The following is a 22,051-nucleotide window of genomic DNA, read 5'->3' on the forward strand; positions in this document are numbered from 1 at the left end:
AACTTCATTTACATATAAAACAAGGGGGAGGGGTTTCCCTATGGTAATTAACGAGGATGGTATATGTGCAACTAGAAAGTTAAATTTCAGGAAAGCCTCTGGATCTTGCCATGATTGAGCAGCAGGCTAGTATATTACCTTCCCCTTGCCCCCCACCTGCCTCACAGGACAGGGATAAACTGTCCCAGAGGTTTCTACATTAACTACAAAGCTTACAACTCAATCCAGTCCTCTGTATCGGGAGTCCCACCCTACAAAATGAAAAGGGGATGCATCATTTGTGTGAGATTCAGACTCCACTGATTCGTAGGAGGGGGGAGGATTTGGACTATAGATCTCAGCGTCCTCAACCTTATCCTATGATATAAATAGTGAGGCCACTCTAGCCTGCAATTCACCATTGAGGTGACCTGCCCTTTGGAGATATTCATTCATTTATGAGAATACATTTCCAGTGGCAAGTGCAAATGACCTCAGCTTCCCAGAAAGGACAAGTTTCTTCTGGGATTTGGTCTTCCGAAACCAGTAGCCTTTGATCCCATCTATGAAGCCCTCCTAGATGTCTTTAATGCTATATTCCTGTAACCAGACTCACACCCTTCCCCTCAAAAAAGTCTGACTATTTTTATTTGGTCCAGGAACCTTATCATTTCTGTATAAAAATCTTAGATCCAGACATGGTGTCTCTAGCATCTGCAAAAGTAGCTAGATTGGATCCAGTGTGCAGTACATTCTCAAATGACAAGGAAAGTAGATTGAGCCATAGAAATTGCAACCCTGGCCTCTAAGGGTCTACACTGAGAAACTCACAATTTGAAATACCAAGAATATGTCCTTAAGCAACTGATGGAGAGTTGGTGGGCGGGGTGCATGACAAAAATCAAGAAATGTTCCCTGCTCCAGAAAGTTCAGGTTAAACTACAACTTAGTAAAATGTGAATTTGCAGCCACTCAATGCCCCCCTTGACAGAGAGATGTGTTCAAAAGGCTGGTGGACAAGGTGAAGACAATGGAATCTGTCAGTTGCGTGCTTTGCCTTCCCCTTCCAAAATATAATACGCACTATCCCTCCAAGCAAAGGACCACCTACTCAAGGCAAGACAAATGTAAGCAAGCCAAAAGCAGAAAGGCCTATCAAAAAAATAAAAGTCAGCAAGAAGAGAGGGGCAGGTAGGGGTTCTCCAGGGGCCTTCATCCTTGCATGCCAAGCTTCTGGTGAGTTTTTTTAATGTTGTTTTAAATGTGGAATTCAAATCTGAGGTTGTTATCAGTTGTCATATGAAGCAGTTTTGTATGCGATACAATTTCTATCTCTGTATTATTAAGTGAGAAGATTTTGAAGTTGGATTTATCTTTCAGATGTGCTTTGGGGAGGAATAGGAGTATTTTTCTTTGGGGGTTAAGTAATAATTGGGCATTTACAGACATAAAAACTTTCTTACTAACTCTGCTAAAACCACCCTAGAAACCAATTACCTCATTTCTTAACTCTTATATGGTGCCCCTATCTTTACTAACTTGAAGGTATCTGTTAAAACTAAACTTGAAATATGTTACAACAAAGTTGCTACATTTCCTGCCAATAAACAATACTATACACTTCACTGCAAGGCCCTTAAAAGTTTGATTTGGCTTAAACTACTCCATTACCTGGACTTCATACAACTAGCTACTGCCCATAACATCATTTATAAACCCCATGCCTGTCCTACACTAAGCTATATTTTTCCTTCCTGTCACCCAAACAGACCTCTTCATTCTAATGGCAAATAACTTCTCGCCATCTATGAACCTCAAACAACAGTTGAAATAGCGTTTACTGTTACACTGTTGCCAAAAAACAGAATTCTATTCCACAGGCTATTAGAACTATGACTTACCATCCTTCCTTGAAGCAACTTCTGAAAGACCACCTATCAGACTCATGGCTCTGCTCATGCTATACCTTGTTGAACATCAATCTTGTCCACTGTTCTCCAGCTCTGTCTGTACAGATTCTCTATCCATCACCATTTCTTCTCTACCACTCTTCATAACCTCTTCCTATCACCTGCTCCCCATTTATACTAATCTATGTTAATCTCTCTCCCCCTTTATAGTTATAATTAAACTAAACACGTGACTTTTTACTTACTACTACTGTGAATTGCAAAAAAAAATGATCTCCAGAACTGTACATAGTTTTACTTTGCTTTTTCTCACTGTTCAATTTGTAACATATTTTTGTTATATGTCTATGCTGTATGATAGTGTTGATTATTTTTGAAATGTATAGTTTTCAACTGTTTTTATGTAAAGTCTTTGATTTTTTTTTTCCTCTTTTAAATTGAGCTTTTCTCCCCAAGCCCCCACTGAAGATATGCACTTGTGAACCAGTTGGATTCTCCAGGTAAACAAATGTCATTAAACAAATAAGCAATAAATCTAGATCTCAAGGTGCAGGGCACTTGGAGCTCACTGGAGAGCGAGCTACACAAATAAAAACAGATTTCTGCTGTGTTGTAAACTCTGGGAGTTTTCATAACTTTATGAGCACCAGGGATTTTGAAAACAACATCACAGTCAAGCAGTACATAAACAAGCACAGGTGTGCACACTCATCATCTCTTCACACTATTCTTGCAAACCTGGAAGATGGTACCACAATCCAAGCTACTCCTGACAACTCCATTGTGGAACTATTAAGCAAATCCTCAGCAGATCCACAGAAATAGGTACTACACAGGTAAACCATTTTGTAACTGATTAACAGGTTGGGTCTAACAGAGAGAAACATTTTTGCTTCTCCAACCATCCATCCAACAATTAAGCACATTTTGCTCCAGGATACCTCATAAATAAGTCTGGGCAGTGGATGTCTTCTGTCTAAACTGGAGAGGTCTATTTATGTATGCTTTTCCTCCACAACCCTTGTCACATTTGTTTGACTCATGTGCTGCAGGGACAACACTTAATAATTCCATACTGAAATCAAACAAACAACTAAGAGGGACTTTTAGTTCGACTCAGAGGTACCCACAATGATGTAAAATGCTCACTGCCGTTGGAAAGAAACTACCGTGCTTTAGATAATTCAAAAAATCATTGGACAGCTTTATACAACTACACAAATATGTGATACATTATGTGGCTTCCCAGCCCCTTGATGGTCTGCTGCCTTGAATTTGAGTATAAATATATGCAGATAGGAACCTACAACTAAGTCTTTGTGTAATACTCACCAGTAGAACTCCTATTCCATTTCATCAATGAAGCTATCATGGCTGTATGTAACATGACATGGTACATGATGCACTGTCATGTATGTTCTACTTGTATGTGAAATGTAGCACTGCTGGTTCCACTGGTATATGAGCCATAAAACAGTGCCAGGATTTTCAGAAAACATGCTATGATTTATGTCTTTTATGTCTGAATGTGGCAGTATGCAGTGACTCTAACTGGAGGCTGCAATGATGCACTATGGCTTCCAACAGTAAATACATATGTTAGTGATACTTTAAGGGTTGTGACTGATATGTAGTGTCGGATACTCACTGTTGTGTCATAGCTACAAAGAACATTTTGACTGTGACATCAGTGGTGCCCAATAAAACACAATGTGAGTTTATGTAAGAAAAAAATCCGACAAAGGACACTTGGCTGTCAAAGAACTCCCAAAAATGTAATAGATTAAGTGCTTTCGTACAGGCAAATGCCTATACTTCATCAGACTCAATAGGCATTTGCCTGTACGAAAGTACTTACTCTATTAACTTTTTGGGAATTCTTTGACAGCCAAGTGTCCTTTGTTGGATTTTTGTTTGTTTCAGTCATTAATCTACAGTATTTTTTATTCATTTGCTGTAAGATAACAGGAAGCCAAGTCCCATGCACATACGGCAATGTGCATGGCCAAAACCAGCCACAGACCTCAAGAACAAACAGATCATCCCCAGTTCAATAATCTGTTGCATGCTTCCAGTTGTCACCCTCCCCATGTTATAAAGAATATTCCCAAGTCTCAATTTTTAAGACTCAAAAGAATATGTTCGACTTTGGATAATTATAATATACAGGCACGTGACATGGCTCAAAGATTCCATGACAGAGGTTATCGAAAACAAGATGTAGACTCAATTACTAGGATGGTCTAACACGTTAATAGAAATCAGACTCTTTCATATAGGGACAAAAGCCAAACATCTGACTTATATTTCAGATTTATCATGGAATTTGGTGGCCATACTAGATATTTGCAACAAATTATACATAAACATTGGGAAGTTTTGCATATGGAGGATAGATTAGCTACATTTTTACCACCTAGATGTAGGTTTAGTTATAGGAGAGGAAAAAAACATGGGTGGTTGGCTCAACCACTAAAAAAAGGTAAATAAGGTAGTTTAGAATATGATACAAACCACACTAGAAGGGGGCCCTTTAATGGGTTGTTTTCTGTGTGAACACTGCAGGTTTTGTAAGATGGTTCTCAAACAAAGTTCCTTTACTTCTTTCAATTGTTTCAATGTGTATAACATTAAAGTTTTTGGTAACTGTGGCAGTGATTGGGTAATTTACTTAGTAAATTGCACTTGTTCTGCCTTTTATGTAGGGCAAACCTCTTGCACTTTTAAACTTAGAATATCAGAACCTATGAGTGATATTAAATGCCACAGAAGCACAAATTCCTTATATAAACATCTGTTGAAACAGCCTTCTGCTATATTCTGGTTTACGATCGTAGATAGAATTTATAAGCAAAACACATCCTTAGAGGATTTACATTGTTTTTTAAACTTTAAGGAACGAATGTGGATAATTAAATTAGGAGCCTTATTCCCTCCAGGACTTAATGAACAATTGTGATTGGTTATTTATGTGGTGCACTAATTGGATGTTATGGTATATAAATTGTTTGTAATATGTTAAGCTAGGTAGCACTGATTCATAGGTTCATAGGTTAGTACTAGGCTATCAGCCCTAGGGCCTATACAAGCCTAGCCATAACAATTCCCTGAATATTTCTTCCCACGTTATTTACTTTCCTGGACCCCTGTCTAGCAGGGCGACTGACGTGATCCCTGGGGTGAATTTCCTTTCTCCCATCCAATCATCAAGGTTCCTCTTGAAGAGGTCCAAAGAGGCACTCTGCTTGACATGTATGGGCAATCTATTCCAGAGTCTAGGGAGTCTCTGGGTCAGGAACCTATCCCTCCAACATGTTTTGTTTATTGTGATGACAAGGTTTAGATCCCTGGGCGTGTAGCTCTGAGGGATTGGGATTTCTTTATGTGTAGCATGTCCAACAGCTCTGGGTTTGACATGGCCTTGTATGTTAAGCAGAGATCGCCTCTGAGTAGACGATATGCGACAGAGTATAGCTGGAGTTTTTTAAGGCGGTCAGCATAGGGCATCTGCTTTAGGCCTGTGATTCTTTTAGTGAGGTATTTCTGAGGCCTTTCCAGTTGTTGCAGATGTCTTGAGAGGTACATACCAAATGGGTCATTGTATTCTATAATGGGTCTAATGAGGGATGAGTACAGTGGGACAATGACCTCCTTTTTGCTGGATGAAAAGCCCTTCGTGATGAGGTGTGCCACATAGAAGGATTTCCTGACTGTTGTGGCGATGTGGTTATCGAAGGCGAGACCACTGTCCACCTGTGTCCCTAAGTCTCTTATCACACTTTCTGTGTTTAGTGTACTGCCACCTATATGGTAATTCATGGATACATGTTTTTTTTTCCCAAGGGGATAACAATACATTTCTTGGCATTGAGCTTGAGCCCATGGCTCTGGCACCAAGCATCTGTTTCTGTAAGGCCCTTTTGTAGAGTATCCACATCACTTGGGGATTCAATAATGGCTCCCAGTTTGCAGTCATCTGCAAACTTTGTTAGCCAGAGTCCCTTAGTGTTGACCTGTACTTCAGAGAAGTAGATGCCAAACAAGAGCGGCCCCAGGACTGAACCCTGAGGTACTCCACTTGTCACTTGTCTGGAGCTGGATTTGGAGTCGGCTACTTTTACAGTATGGGTTCTATCAGTAAGCCATTTAGCAACCCATTGGGTGACATAGGGATTAATGCCCAACTTAGTAAGTTTATCTATGATTCCAGAGTGGGGGATGGTGTCAAAGGCCTTCGCAAGGTCTAGATAGGCTGTGTGGACCACCTTACCCTTTTCCATGGCTCTGGAGACTGATTCAAAGAAGTCAATCAGGTTCAGGAGACAAGATCGGCCCTTCACAAACCCAAACTGGGTGGGGTCCAGTGTTTGAAGGTTGCCAATGTCTTTGTTTATAAGTTCCATGATAATACGCTCCATGGCCTTGCAGATAAGGCTTGTCAGACTGATGGGATGGTAGTTTCCGGGATCCAAGGTGGATCCCCCCTTGTGGATTGGGATAACTATAGCTCTGCGCCACTCAGTGGGCACGAAACCTGAGGTGAGGCTATGATTAAACATGACACTTAGGTGAGGTGCCAGTTCATATTGTAGTTCATGTAGTACACAGCCCGGGATGTCATCTGGTCCCATGGATGCTGTATTCTTGGCTTTAGAGAGTGCGTTTTGTACCAGTGTGGCCGTTATTACTGGAATTTTGCAATCTTCCAGTATTGAGATGGGCCATTTAGGGGGTGAGAGTGGGGTGAAGTTGGCACTGAATCGATCTGCCAGGATATTGGCAATATCCTTCGGATCAGTATATTTAATGCCATTCTGTTTTAGCTCAGAGCAGATCTGAGCATTGCCATTTAGATTCTTGACATAATTATAGAATGCTTTGTGGTTGTCTTTGGAATCTTTGGCAATTTTATTTTCGTAACTAGCTTTGGAGGATTTTATGATGAAGTGATATGCCGGTATGCTTTTCCACCCTTAGGATGTTATGAGCCCTGGATCAACTGGTCAACACTCCCACCAGAGGTGACAACATATTGGACCTGGTCATCACCTTTATGGGCGACCAGTGTTCCACACTGGAGGTGAACCCCTCGCTGGTTAGATCTGACCATAAACAAATCACTTTGGATATCCACATTCTGCCCCCACCACTGGACAAGGAAACTACTTTGAAAAACTTTTCAAAAGCAAACTTCACGTTACTTAAGACCAATGTGGAAAGTTTCAAAGCCCCCATGCTAAAGGATAATGCTGTCCAAGCTGCAAAATCCTTTACTAAAGCATTCTACGGGCACCTACAAGAATGCATGGATTGTGCTATCCCAAGCAAAACCAAAACTCACTCCTCCAAGAAAAAGAAACCAGTCTGGTGGACCCCTGCCATAAACAAGCTATACAATAGAAGGAGGAAACTAGTACAGAAAAGAGTAAAATCCCAAGAAAGGAAGACATCCCTGATCAGTATCAGCAAGAAACTATGATCCCTCATAAAATCGTCCAAGGTGAGCTTCGAAAGAAAAATTGCCAAAGACTCCAAAGATAACCACAAGGCATTCTTTAGTTATGTCAAGAATCTAAGTGGCAATGCTCAGATCTGTTCAGAGTTAGTGCAAAATGGCACACAATACACTGAACCACCCAATATTGCCAACATCCTGGTAGACAGGTTCAGTGCAAACTTCACACCCCTCTCACCCCCAAAAGGGCCCATAACTATACCAGAAGAATGTAGAGCTCCTGAAATTACAGATACCCAGGTTAAAATAGCCCTCTCCAAAGCCAAAAACACAGCATCAATGGGACCGGATGGTGTCCCAGGCTGCATCCTACACGAGCTCAAAGATGAACTAACCCCTCACCTAAACACACTGTTCAAACTCAGTCTCTCCAAAGGCTACGTATCCATAGAGTGGTGCACAGCAACGGTTATTCCACTCCACAAAGGTTCCTATTCCATTTCATCAATGAAGCTATCATGGCTGTATGTAACATGACATGGTACATGATGCACTGTCATGTATGTTCTAGTTGTATGTGAAATGTAGCACTGCTGGTTCCACTGGTATATGAGCCATAAAACAGTGACAGGATTTTCAGAAAACATGCTATGATTTATGTCTTTTATGTCTGAATGTGGCAGTATGCAGTGACTCTAACTGGAGGCTGCAATGATGCACTATGGCTTCCAACAGTAAATACATATGTTAGTGATACTTTAAGGGCTGTGACTGATATGTAGTGTCGGATACTCACTGTTGTGTCATAGCTACAAAGAACATTTTGACTGTGACATCAGTGGTGCCCAATAAAGCACAATGTGAGTTTATGTAAGAAAAAATCCGACAAAGGACACTTGGCTGTCAAAGAACTCCCAAAAATTTTATAGATTAAGTGCTTTCATACAGGCAAATGCCTATACTTCATCAGACACAATAGGCATTTGCCTGTACGAAAGTACTTACTCTATTAACTTTTTGGGAATTCTTTGACAGCCAAGTGTCCTTTGTTGGATTTTTGTTTGTTTCAGTCATTAATCTACAGTATTTTTTATTCAGTTGCTGTAAGATAACAGGAAGCCAAGTCCCATGCACATACGGCAATGTGCATGGCCAAAACCAGCCACAGACCTCAAGAACAAACAGATCATCCCCAGTTCAGTAATCTGTTGCATGCTTCCAGTTGTCACCCTCCCCATGTTATAAAGAATATTCCCAAGTCTCAATTTTTAAGACTCAAAAGAATATGTTCGACTTTGGATAATTATAATATACAGGCATGTGACATGGCTCAAAGATTCCATGACAGAGGTTATCGAAAACAAGATGTAGACTCAATTACTAGGATGGACTAACAAGTTAATAGAAATCAGACTCTTTCATATAGGGACAAAAGCCAAACATCTGACTTATATTTCAGATTTATCATGGAATTTGGTGGCAATACTAGATATTTGCAACAAATTATACATAAACATTGGGAAGTTTTGCATATGGAGGATAGATTAGCTACATTTTTACCACCTAGATGTAGGTTTAGTTATAGGAGAGGAAAAAAACATGGGTGGTTGGTTCAACCACTAAAAAAAAGGGAAATAAGGTAGTTTAGAATATGATACAAACCACACTAGAAGGGGGCCCTTTAAAGGGTTGTTTTTCGTGTGGACACTGCAGGTTTTGTAAGATGGTTCTTAAACAAAGTTCCTTTATTTCTTTCAATTGTTCCAAAGTGTATGATATTAAAGTTTTTGGGAACTGTGGCAGTGATTGGGTAATTTACTTAGTAAATTGCACTTGTTCTGCCTTTTATGTAGGGCAAACATCTTGCACTTTTAAACTTAGAATATCAGAACATATGAGTGATATTAAATGCCACAGAAGCACAAATTATTTATATAAACATCAGTTGAAACAGCCTTCTGCTATATTCAGGTTTACGATCATAGATAGAATTTATAAGCAAAACACATCCTTAGAGGATTTACATTGTTTTTTGAACTTTAAGGAATGAATGTGGATAATTAAATTAGGAGCCTTATTCCCTCCAGGACTTAATGAACAGTTGTGATTGGTTATTTATGTGGTGCACTAATTGGATGTTATGGTATATAAATTGTTTGTAATATGTTAAGCTAGGTAGCACTGATGAAGTGATATGCCGGTATGCTTTTCCACCCTTAGGGTGTTATGAGCCCTGGATCATCTGGTTAACACTCCCACCAGAGGTGACAACATATTAAACCTGGTCATCACCAATATGGGCGACCAGTGTTCCACACTGGAGGTGAACCCCTCGCTGGTTAGATCTGACCATGAACAAATCACTTTGGATATCCACATTCTGCCCCCACCACTGGACAACGAAACCACAGTGAAAAACTTTTCAAAAGCAAACTTCACGTTACTTAAGACCAATGTGGAAAGTTTCAAAGCCCCCATGCTAAAGGATAAGGCTATCCAAGCTGCAAAATCCTTTACTAAAGCATTCTACGGGCACCTACAAGAATGCATGGATCGTGCTATCCCAAGCAAAACCAAAACTCACTCCTCCAAGAAAAAGAAACCAGTCTGGTGGACCCCTGCCATAAACAAGCTATACAATAGAAGGAGGAAACTAGTACAGAAAAGAGTAAAATCCCAAGAAGGGAAGACATCCCTGATCAGTATCAGCAAGAAACTACGATCCCTCATAAAATCGTCCAAGGTGAGTTTCGAAAGAAAAATTGCCAAGGACTCCAAAGATAACCACAAGGCATTCTTTAGTTATGTCAAGAATCTAAGTGGCAATGCTCAGATCTGTTCAGAGTTAGTGCAAAATGGCACACAATACACTGAACCACCCGATATTGCCAACATCCTGGTAGACAGGTTCAGTGCAAACTTCACACCCCTCTCACCCCCAAAAGGGCCCATAACCATACCAGAAGAATGTAGAGCCCCTGAAATTACAGACACCCAGGTTAAAACAGCCCTCTCCAAAGCCAAAAACACAGCATCAATGGGACTGGATGGTGTCCCAGGCTGCGTACTACACGAGCTCAAAGATTACCTAACCCCTCACCTAAACACACTGTTCAAATTCAGTCTCTCCAAAGGCTACGTATCCATAGAGTGGTGCACAGCATTGGTTATTCCACTCCACAAAGGTGGAGCCACAACAGACCCTGGGACCTATAGCCCTATAAACCTGACTAGCTTGGTCTGCAAGGCTATGGAGTGCATCATCTTGGAACTCATTAACAGAGACATTGGGAATGTCCAAACACTGGACCCTACACAGTTCAGCTTTGTTAAGGGAAGATCATGCCTCCTAAACCTGGTGGACTTCTTTGAGACAGTTACCAAGGCTATAGACGAGGGAAAGGTAGCACACTCAACCTACCTAGACCTCGCAAAGGCCTTCGACACCATTCCCCATTCTGGTATTATAGACAAGCTCACCAGTCTGAACATAAACCTCTATGTCACAAGATGGGTTGCCATTTGGCTCATGGACAGAACCCACATGGTGAGAGTTGCAGGAGCTAGGTCCGACTCTAAGCCGGTTACAAGTGGCATTCCCCAGGGCTCGGTCCTAGGACCCCTCCCGTTCGGCATATACTTCTCAGAGGTACAGGCAAGCACAGGAGGACTATGGCTGACCAAGTTCACAGATGACTGCAAACTAGGGGCTATAATTGACTCTCTAGCTGACACAGACATCCTCTAAAAGGGTCTCACTGAGATGGATACCTGGTGTCAAAATCATGGCCTCAAGCTAAATGCCAAAAAGTGCATAGTCATCCCCTTTGGAAAAAACAAAGTACCCACAAACTACCACATAAGTGGTAGTCCCCTAAATACAGAAAATTTAATAAGGGATCTGGGGACCCAAGTAGATAGTAATCTCTCCTTTGATAATCGCATTGCCAAAGTGGTTAGAAAATCCTTCTATGTGGCCCACCTAATCACAAAAGGGTTTGCATCCAGATCAAAAGAGGTTTTGTGCCCCTCTACTCATCACTCATCAGACCCATGATAGAGTACAACGCCCCATTTGGGATGTATCTTACAAGACACCTGCAACAGCTGGAAAGACCACAGAAGTACCTCACCAAGAGGATCACTGGCCTCATACAGATGCCCTATGCAGCTCAACTGAAGAAATTCCAGCTGTACTCGGTTGCATACCACCTACTCAGAGGTGATCTCTGCCTGACATACAAGGCCATGTCCAACCCAGAATTCATGGACATGTTAAAAGAAAACCTACCCCTCCGAAGCCACACTCTAGGATCTAAACTTCACCACATGATGCACACATCTGGCCACCAGCCCAAAGGTGTTATGTCATTCCTTAAATCTGTTGTTGGCCACTGAGACTCCTACTCTTTACCAGAACTCCCACATTTCCACCTTCCCCCAGGACAGAATAATTGACCATTAGCCACTTCATCCAGCTCCCCTCACCAGCCCCAGCAGTGGCCTGAATCTGCACCTGAACTTGAGTCAGAGCAGCTCAGATGGACACTTTACTTCTGTGTCATTGCAATGGCTCAGACTTTATCCATTTGTTTATTTGTTCAGAGAGAATCATCTGCTTTTTTGGGGGGGCGGTGTGATGAAAATGTACTGAAAATTATATGTGCTGTTTTCTTACAAATCTGGACAGTTACTGAAGCCCTCATCAACTTTTGCAGATGTTCAAAACATACCTGGTTTACGTCAGTGGAGAGTATAACAGCAATATCATCCTGTTGAAAACTGGAAGGAGTGGCAAAAACGTGTTGGTTATGCTTTTCTCCTGCCTCCTGTTTTGGATTCATATAAAACTCCACTGCATTTCCTGAGAGAAAGAACAAACATTTTACTAGCTTATTTCAGACTACTGAGGTCTCAGTATTTTCCCTACCAATCCTGTACAGAGGAATATCTCCAAAAACATAAAAGATTTAAAACATATTATTTAACGTCACTGTTATCAGTTCAGTGATTATTTCTCTGACTAATGGTATCACAGAGTCCTGGAAACTAATCACCATCACTAAAAGTATACAATTACAGATTCCAGAGTGTCCAGACTTTGCATAGTTCTACAATCCAACTCAGCTTTACAGTGAAACAGTAAAAGTAGAGATTTTATCCAAGCCAACACAAAACATTATAAAAGCAATATTCCACATCTGACATCCAGACCCTGCATTTAAAACAATGAGATAACATTCTCACCCATGTCGCAAGGCTAGCTATACAAAGCACACAACAGATGTGGCATACTTATCCCAAGTCTACATGCTTTAAACAAACAGTAATGCTTCTGTTTTTGTCATCTTGCTTAAGCATGACTCTTGCATAGCAACTGATGTATTTTGGAGGACCTAAGATCTCTGGTTAAATATAGCACAACAAAGTACATATAGATCAATGGAAAAGCTCTGAAAATTAAACAAACTGAGACACATTTCTAAATCCAGGGCACAGAAATGCTTTCCACAGATATTTGTAATACATCTGAATTAAGAAACAGTGCATCTCCCTAGAAATGCCTGCATTGAAATGCTGAAAAAATAATTTTAGTTGTGGACAAAAGGCCCTCAGCTACCCCCATGCAGTCATAATGAAACAAAAATCAAAAGCAGCAATTCAGAGTGACATAAAATGGATGTTGGTCATTACAAAGCCTGATTGTTTCAGGACTAACAATAATTAGTGCATCATAGATATACAGAGAAGAATATTCTTTGAAAACAATTACATGGCATAAAGTGGGGGACGGAGGTGATGAACAATAAGAAGAAACTAGAAAGGAGTAAATATAAGTAAAGTAATATAGTCAAAAGACAGAAAGGATGACCCATTATCACTGAAATGGTTACATCGTGCTTGATCTGCTAAACAGTAACACAGAGACTTTTTGAAGCTTTTCAGGTTTATTAAGGTTTCTAATTTCAGTGACAACTAAAAAAATGTCCTAGACATTGTGACTATTGTTGATGATTCCACGCAGATTTGATGTCTACACATGCCTCTCGAAATATAACCTAGTTTGAATCCACTGTTCACAGCTGAGGATATACTTAACATCTATTACTCATTTTCCTAGCTGAGTATGATTAACAGATCCTGCAGTCACATGCTGGACAGCTTAAAGCATAATTCAGCAATCAGTCTATATCTGATGATATTAACAAATCCAGTACTTGCAACATTATTCTCTGACAGTAGAGAGGGTTAAGGTTGTCAGCTGTAGTTCCTGTGGTACAAGGTTTGATTCACTCTGCCCTCATTTGTCTACAGTGTGACCTTGCACAAGTCACTTAACCAGATATTGTTCCTGAAAAAGGAATGTGAGTCCTATGGGTCTATGCGGTTAACAAATGGTATTAGTAGTAGTAGTATCATGTAGGTGAAGCATAACTTACATCCAATAAGTGCTACAAGTTGCCCAAGCTCATCTCATGACCCACAATGAAACTTTACCTACATCAAGATATTGAAGGAATTGACTGAAAATAGTACCCCCATCCACAGTCCATAAACCCAGATTAAAGTATATCCTGGATCTCCACACAGTAGCCAACCTACTGACTGTGCTTTGATACAGGGAGGCAGGGTCTAGCCCAACTGTAGCAAAACATTACTCCATGTTTCTTTGAAGGATAAGCCTGTCTCAGATCCAAGACCACTCCTAGAAAAAAATGTATACCACAGAAATAAAAGGATATTCTGCATATATTCTAAACATTCTTAGTTAAATGTATATTCTGATATTATATCAGCACCAGCAAATGAAATAGCTGAAAATGCATCTCGGTATACTTAGTATAGTTATCTCTGGCCATGTCCTTCTATGCTCCACAATATATCTGAAGAACTATTTCTTGCCTTGTGTTATCCCTTCAGGTAACTGTTAAAGTTGCATCAGAAGAGAAAGCACTATTATTTAAAATGCTTAAAAGCACTGCCCTGGTGCATGCCAATCAACGGTTGCACTGCAGAGCTCACATCTTGATCACTTACTTCTCTACCTTTGCTAAATTTTGTATGGTATAATGTTTAAGGCATTTACCTCACAGACAGAAGGTACAGGGTTTATTCTTACCTTTGGAAGGGAAATTGGCTAGGCTTAAAATAGTCCCCAGGGGCAGTTAGCTTAGTGCTTACCTGTGAATCTACTTAAGATAAATAGAGGCAACACTTGATACTTGAGAAAACAAAAACATTTATAAACCACCATAACAACTCAACACATTTCATTACAAATGCTTTTCAAAATGTCTGCTCATTTGTAATAAACATTAATCTTATCGCTGTCAGAAGCAGTACATACAAGTTTTACTCAGTGCATACAGCAGTGGGTTAGAACATACTCCTGATATTTGTTCTACTTTGATTTCCTGAAGTTCATATTGAAAACATACTAAGGTATTACCCACCTTTTGTTCCATTGTGTATAAAGAACAATAATAAGAACCATAGCTCTTCTAAATACTATTTGTTTGTTGTTTGCTTGTTGACCAAGGACATCAGCTGATTCATACAGCACCCTTCTAAGTCATAACCCAAGTCAAAGGCACACAGTAGTATAGGCATAGAGAAGTCCTGCTGTAATGCATTAATTTCGAGTAAACTCTATTAGTAAAACATATGAATTATAATGTAAAACTCAGAAACAGCACTTGATTAAAGACCAGATACACATTATTATTATTATTAAAGTACAAAATGGTCCAAACTGGATTCAACAATGGTTAAGGGAAGAAAAGAACTGTACAAAAGCACAACAGCTGGAGGGTAAATAAAAGACAAGGGTAGGTGCAGAGCACACACCATACGGACTACAGATCAGCAGTCTCTGCTATAAAAGACAGCTGTTGTACTGAGTGAGGTCAAACACAAATTCTATTTATAGTACACATAAATGATTTTATAGCACAACATAAGCATGGGCAGTAATTAAAAATGAACAGCAAGGCAAGCTGTCACATCTTAAAACAGACATAGAAGTGAGATATAGGCACAATCAAGGAAATTACCCAATAAATTGACATGTGGCTCCTTATGTATGAAACAAAAGAAGTTTGACATCTGAGAAAATAGCATGGATATTGCATAATACTTAGCACCTGTGGGAATGTTAATATCAGGTATAAAAACAGGACTCTGAATGTGCAACATAAGTTTGGTAGTATACAAAGCATTTAAATACATAACACAGGTCTGATATTCTACCAAACACCTGAAGATGTAATACAGGTCTGATATTCTACCAAACACCTGAATAAGTAACACAGAGGTCTGGTATTACGATACATATTCAAATGTTTGCTGTATGTCTGGTATTATATTAAACATATGAATATGTAATAGAGGCCAGGTATTATACTAAGCATATGAATATGTAATACAGGCCTGCTATTATACTAATCATATGAATATGTAATACAGGCATGGTATTATACTAAACATATGAATATGAATATGAATATGTAATACAGGCCTAGCATTACATTAAACTTATAAATATGTAATACAGACCTGGTATTATTCTAATCATATGAATATGAATATGTAATACAGGCCTGCTATCATACTAAACATATGAATATGTAATACAGACCTGGTATTATACTAAACATATGAATATGAAACACAGGCCTAGCATTACATTAAACTTATAAATATGTAATACAGACCTGGTATTATACTAATCATATGAATACAAATATGGAATTCAGGCCTGGTATTATACTAAAATGAATTTGTAACACAGAGTTGGTATTATATTAAATGTATGAATATGTAATACAGGCTAGTATTATTGTAAACATCAGACTATAAGACTCAGATGTGATATTATATCAAATGTATGAATATGAATCACAGGCCTAGTATTACACCAAATATATGAATAAGTAACACAGAGGTATGGTATCCTACCAAACATATGAATATGTAATGCAGTCCTTGTATTATAACAAATACCTGAATATGAAACATAGATCTATATTATACCAAGTATCTGAATATAAAACAAAGGTCTGATAGTCTACCAAACATTTGAATATGTAACACAGTCTTTTATTACACCAAACACCTGACTGAATCTATAGCAGAGATGTCATAATTACATTTTAAGAAGTGAATGTGTGATCCTGATCAGTATTTACTTTCCACTATTAAAAGAGTAACTTTTTCTTATTAAGTAGACCCATACAATTCAAATATTAACTCAGACATTGTGGTCATGTAGCCCATGTGCAGGGTATATGTAACACACGTGAAATGTCATACAATAATATCTATGCATGCCCAGTACTATCTGGGTGGGATACTGAAAAGATGGGTATACACTGGCCAGAATTTCTCTGCACTCAGCTTCCGATGATGTTCTAGACTTGAGAATTGTGACAGGGGAACTGGGTTGTCATACAAAATTCAACATTGCCAAATCCATGACTGTAACCCAAGAATTGGGACTGTCCATTACCATCATTATGGTCATCATCCTGGACACTGAAATAACAGTGGCCCTAGAGGCACACTCTCATTAGTAATACAATGACAAATTCATAATAAAGAATTTAAAAAAAGGAAATCACTGGCAGAATGATGTTGGCAAAGGTTACTTTTTAATGTCTTTTTAAATGAATTGATCCATTCGGAACCGGAACTTTTTCATTCAGTACTCAAGGTTGTACTTAAAGTGAACAGAACAGTTTTTTACCAGGGACCTTTCTTTACTCTTTATGTAGGAGTTTGTTTTGTGAAGTATGGCAGAGGAGGAGCAGAGAATATATCTCTGACTATTTATGTATCTGTCTAGATGGATATAGATGTATTCTCGTGGTCAAGCAGAAGGAACACAGTGAACTATGGAAATAAGAATCCGCAACAAGAAGAATAATACAAGAATCATTTGTATTCGGTTTGTTGATCACAGTGTCCATCAACCAATATAACTTAATCAGTTACTCAGTTAGCCTTATGGCCTGAATAGTAAACTAGACATGAGCTTTAGATTTTACTTTGCCTCCCCTTTAGGTTCATAGGTTCATACTAGGCTATCTGCCCGAGGGCATTTACAAGCCTAGCCCATAGTTTTGTGGCTTACGCCACCCCTTTAGTATGGGGAACTATACACATTATTTTGCTGTGCCTCTGTCGAGCAGTGACACTGAGGTAATCCCTGGGGTATATCTGCGATCTCCCATCCATTGGTCAAGATTTCTCTTGAACAAGGCCAGCGAGGTGCTCTGCCTCACATATACCGGGATTTTATTCCACAGCATAGGGAGTCTTTGGGTGATGAATCTATCCCTCCAGCACGTCCTATTAATAGCCGTGTCGAGGTTTAAGTCTCCCACCCTTGTGGCTCTGACGGATCTAGATTTTTTGAGGTGAAGCATATTCATCAAATCTGGGTTTGACATGGCCTTGTATGTTTGGCAAAGGTCACCTCTGAGCAAGCGTGGCGACTGAATTGAGCTGGAGTTCTTTCAGTCAGGCAGCATAGGACAGATGTTTGAGACCCTTTATCCTTTTGGTGAGGAACTTTTGTGGCCTCTCCAGCTGCTGCAAGTGTCGGGTCAGATACATTCGAATGGGGCATTGTACTCAATCATTGGTCTGATGAGTGATGAGTATAGGAGACTATGACCTCCCTTGATCTAGATGAGAATCCCTTCATGATAAGGTGGGCAATGTAGAAGGTCTTCCTAACTACTTTAGCTACATGGGTGTCGAATGACAGACTACTATCAACCTGGGTCCCCAGGTCCCTGATAACTTCTTCTGTGCTCAGTGGATTGCCACCTATTTGGTAGCTGGGGTAACCTTGTTTTTCGAAGGGTATGACTATGCATTTTTGGCATTTAACTTTAGGCCATGGCTCTGGCACCAGTTATCCGTTTCTGTGAGACCCTTCTGAAGGATATCTGTGTCAGATGTGTTTTCTACTATGGCCCAGTTTGCAGTCATCTGCAAACTTTGTCAGCCATAACCCTCCTGTGTTTGCTTGTACTTGGAAAAGTAGATGCCAAACAAGAGTGGGCCCAGGACTGAGCCCTGTGGTACACCACTTGTGACAGGCTTTGAGTCTGACATGGCGCCAGCAACTCTGACCCTGTGGGTTCTGTCACTCAGCCAGTTTGCAACCCATCTTGTGATGTATGGGTTAACATTTAAGCTGATGAGTTTTTCAATGATACCCGAGTGGGGTATTGTATCAAGGCCTTCGCCAGATCGAGGTAGGCTGTATGGACTGCCTTTCCCTCATCAATGGCTTTGGTGACTGTTTCGAAAAAGTCAACCAAGTTTAGAAGGCATGATCTGCCTTTGACAAAGCCAAACTGGGATGGATCCAAAGTCTGCAAATTCCCTATGTCTTTATTTATGAGGTCCATTATGATCCTCTCCATGGCTTTGCAGATAAGGCTTGTCAAGCTAATGGGCCAGTAATTTCCAGGGTCGGTGGAGGCACCGCCTTTGTGAAGTGGGACCACAGTTGCAGTGCGCCACTCCCTGGGTACGTATCCAGAGGTAAGACTATGATTAAACAGCTGTCCTAGCTGTGGGCACCTCACAGCAAGAGGTTCTCTGGTTCGATCATCGGCTGGGGTGCCTTCTGTGCGGAGTCTGCATGTCCTTCCTGTGGTCACGTGGGTTTCTTCCTTTACTGTCATTATGTAATAATACCACAGCTAAAAGGGCCAATGCTCCAGTCTACTGAACATAAACAGAAATTAAGTAAATAAATAAATAAAATGAAAAATAGCTAAGGGAAAGGCAGAATATATTGATAGCATTACTAGCAAATGTTATATGGCAACAAAAGATATAAAACAAAATTTGGGGGAATTTTTTAAGAAATATGTGTAAGGTAAAATGAGACTAACTCAAACAGAATAGTAGTTAGAGTCCTATAAGAGATATATAAATAAATAAAGGTGACACAGAATAACTTTAGTTTAGAAAGTGCTGCCAAAATTAATATTTATGTTCCACAGTAACAGAAGTTTTGCAATAAAGGGGAAAGAAAATACAGAAAAAAATAAATATAAATAGGGATGTTTTTGTGTTAGGTGGAAGAAAATGTTGTAGAGATATTATTTATCTCTTGATCAAAATAGCTCATTTGATCTAATTTGATCAAATTAGAATGCAATAAACCATTAGAGGCATATACTACTGATCAGTTAGGGAAATTATGATTATTTTGTACAGAGGGGCCAAACAGTGTGCAACAGTAAAGGAAATGATAATTAGGAAGGTGGGTGTGTATCAAGTTTGCCTCAACAATCTTTACTTTATTTTTATATTACTTCATTATTGTATAACACTGAAGAAAAAGACAGTGCAAATTGTGAGAGTGAGGTAGGTGGTAGACAGCCAAAAAATGGTGATTATGCAGGCGATGTAGCATTTTTATGAGCCGCAGCAGATTCCTGTAATAATTATATCATTACCTATAGTCTACTGTCTCTTTTCTGAGCTGTAGGTACTATTTTTCATTGGCCACGGTGGTGCAGCAGTTAGCGTTGCCACCTCACAGCAAGAGGTTCTCTGGTTCGATCATCGGCTGGGGTGCCTTCTGTGCGGAGTCTGCATGTCCTTCCTGTGGTCACGTGGGTTTCCTCCAGGTGCTCTGGTTTCCTCCCACATCCCAAAGACATGCTGTAGGTGGATTGGACACTCTAAATTGGCCCTAGGCATGTGTGTGTGTGTGTGTGTGTGTGTGTGTGTGTGTGTGTGTGTGTGTGTGTGTGTGTGTGTGTGTGTGTGTGTGTGTGCCTTCAGTGGAAAGTTGGATGCCAGGCAGGCAACTTGACACCGGAAAATTCCACTGCCAATCATGAGCGGACAGATGATCCACTGTGGCGACCCCTAACTGAGAAAAGCCAAAAGAAGAAGAATGTACTATTTTTCATTATTATGCTCAGAATTTCCCAAGATGCTGTCCTACTTCTTTTCATTTCTTAATGCCTTGTTGCCCTCCTAATCTGCCAATAACATATTTATCAAATTTTCTCTGCCAGTATAACTATCATTTGTTTACATATATATATATATATATATATATATATATATATATATATACATACATATATATATATATATATATATATATATATATATATATACATATATGTATATATATATATATATATATATATATATATATATATACACATACATATAGGTCCCATTTAGATGATTGAAGTCTTAGAACTTCTTAGAACTTCGAATTTCATATGGCCGATGCCATATGATCAAAATTTTAAAACTTCAAACACCTAAAAAAAAACAAAAACAAAGCAAAAAATATTCCTGGACATTTCTACAGGGGGGGGGCAAGTCCCCCTGCACCCCCACACCCCCCTTCTTAAATATACCAACTCCAAGATCGCACTACAGAGAGGAAAATGGCAAATTTCCCATTCAGCGCTGTATGGAGATCTCCGTTTAGAATGATCAAAGTTTTAAAACTTTGATCATATGGTGTTAGCCATATGAAATTCAAAGTTCTATGACTTCGGTCATCTAAATGGGACCCATACGTGTATATATAAATATATACACGTATGGGTCCCATAGGTTTGTATTTTTTTGTTGTTGTTTTTTGTTTGTTTTTTTTTTACTATTCTCCTCTCTCTCCAAAATTTACTTATCTTCTGTTCCATTTTCCTTAGCTCTTCTTTTCTCCGTCACCACCTGTTATATGACTACCTTTAAGTCTGTATGTAATCTATTCCTTCTTCTGTCCTTCCCTTCCCTTACTTCTTCACCACTGATACCTTCCTTTTTTCTCCTGTCATACTTTCCAAATCCCTTCCTAATAATACTGCCCCCAGCTTTCTCACACCCTCCATTTCCCACATAATTATCTTACCTCCAGCAACGCTAGTGCAGTCTTGTGCATTAGTGCTGTAATTATACACATTGTATGCATTGTTCTGAATACACGTTTCTGTTACATGAAAGTTACATTATACATTCAGCATCTGATTACCTGCTTAGTCAGCTCAGGGTCCTAACAGTGCTGGAACCTATTTCTCTTGGCTCTGGATGCAAGACAGATTATCTATATGTGAATAATTGGTTTACTGTATGTAAATTCAAACTGAACTGTAAATATTATAGTATTTTATAACTGTGTGCCTAACTTTATTACTCACCATTTTATATGAACTAATTTGTTATGAATCAGTGCTGTTACCTCATGTTAAACATTTCTTTATATTTTTAGCTGCATTATAGTTCAAAACTGTGTGCTGTTTGTTGTTATTACATTGGTGCTTATCTCCTCAGGAATCTAATTAACATGAGCTACAACCTGTTATGTTGTCTTTTTTTTGATTAACCTGAACAAATAATAAAGACATACAGGTAATCAAAAATGAAAGGAAATATAAATTAAGATGAAAGCAGTTATTAATATACTGAAAGCTGAAAAATGTATGAATGTTAAAAGGGTGAAGTTGTTTTCTTTCTTTATGATTATGGATAAGTAAGCTAGTCTGATGAAAGTTATTAGAAATGACCTGGGCCAAATACAGCATAAGGTATAGTTGCAAACATATAAGAGGCACACTTTCAGAGGAGTACATTAAGTAAGAACACAGAAGTAGAAAAAAGTATGAACATAACACCCAATAAATACATGCATGCCAGCAGCGTTTATAAAATT

At 39.3% G+C, this 22,051-nt stretch overlaps 1 protein-coding gene across 1 annotated transcript in view; it reads right to left on the reverse strand.

Annotated features, from left to right (window-relative positions):
* GFRA3 (GDNF family receptor alpha 3) overlaps window positions 1-22,051 on the reverse strand; it is a 198,102-nt gene that overhangs the window by 16,720 nt on the left and 159,331 nt on the right. The window contains exon 7 of the mRNA XM_044069510.1: window positions 12,078-12,208. Within this exon, the coding sequence (XP_043925445.1) occupies window positions 12,078-12,208 (131 nt within the window). The remainder of the gene's footprint in view (window positions 1-12,077; window positions 12,209-22,051) is intronic.

The sequence above is a fragment of the Protopterus annectens genome, chromosome 4.part0 (assembly GCF_019279795.1).
Source record: "Protopterus annectens isolate FY-2018-M chromosome 4.part0, PAN1.0, whole genome shotgun sequence".
NCBI lineage: Eukaryota > Metazoa > Chordata > Ceratodontiformes > Protopteridae > Protopterus > Protopterus annectens.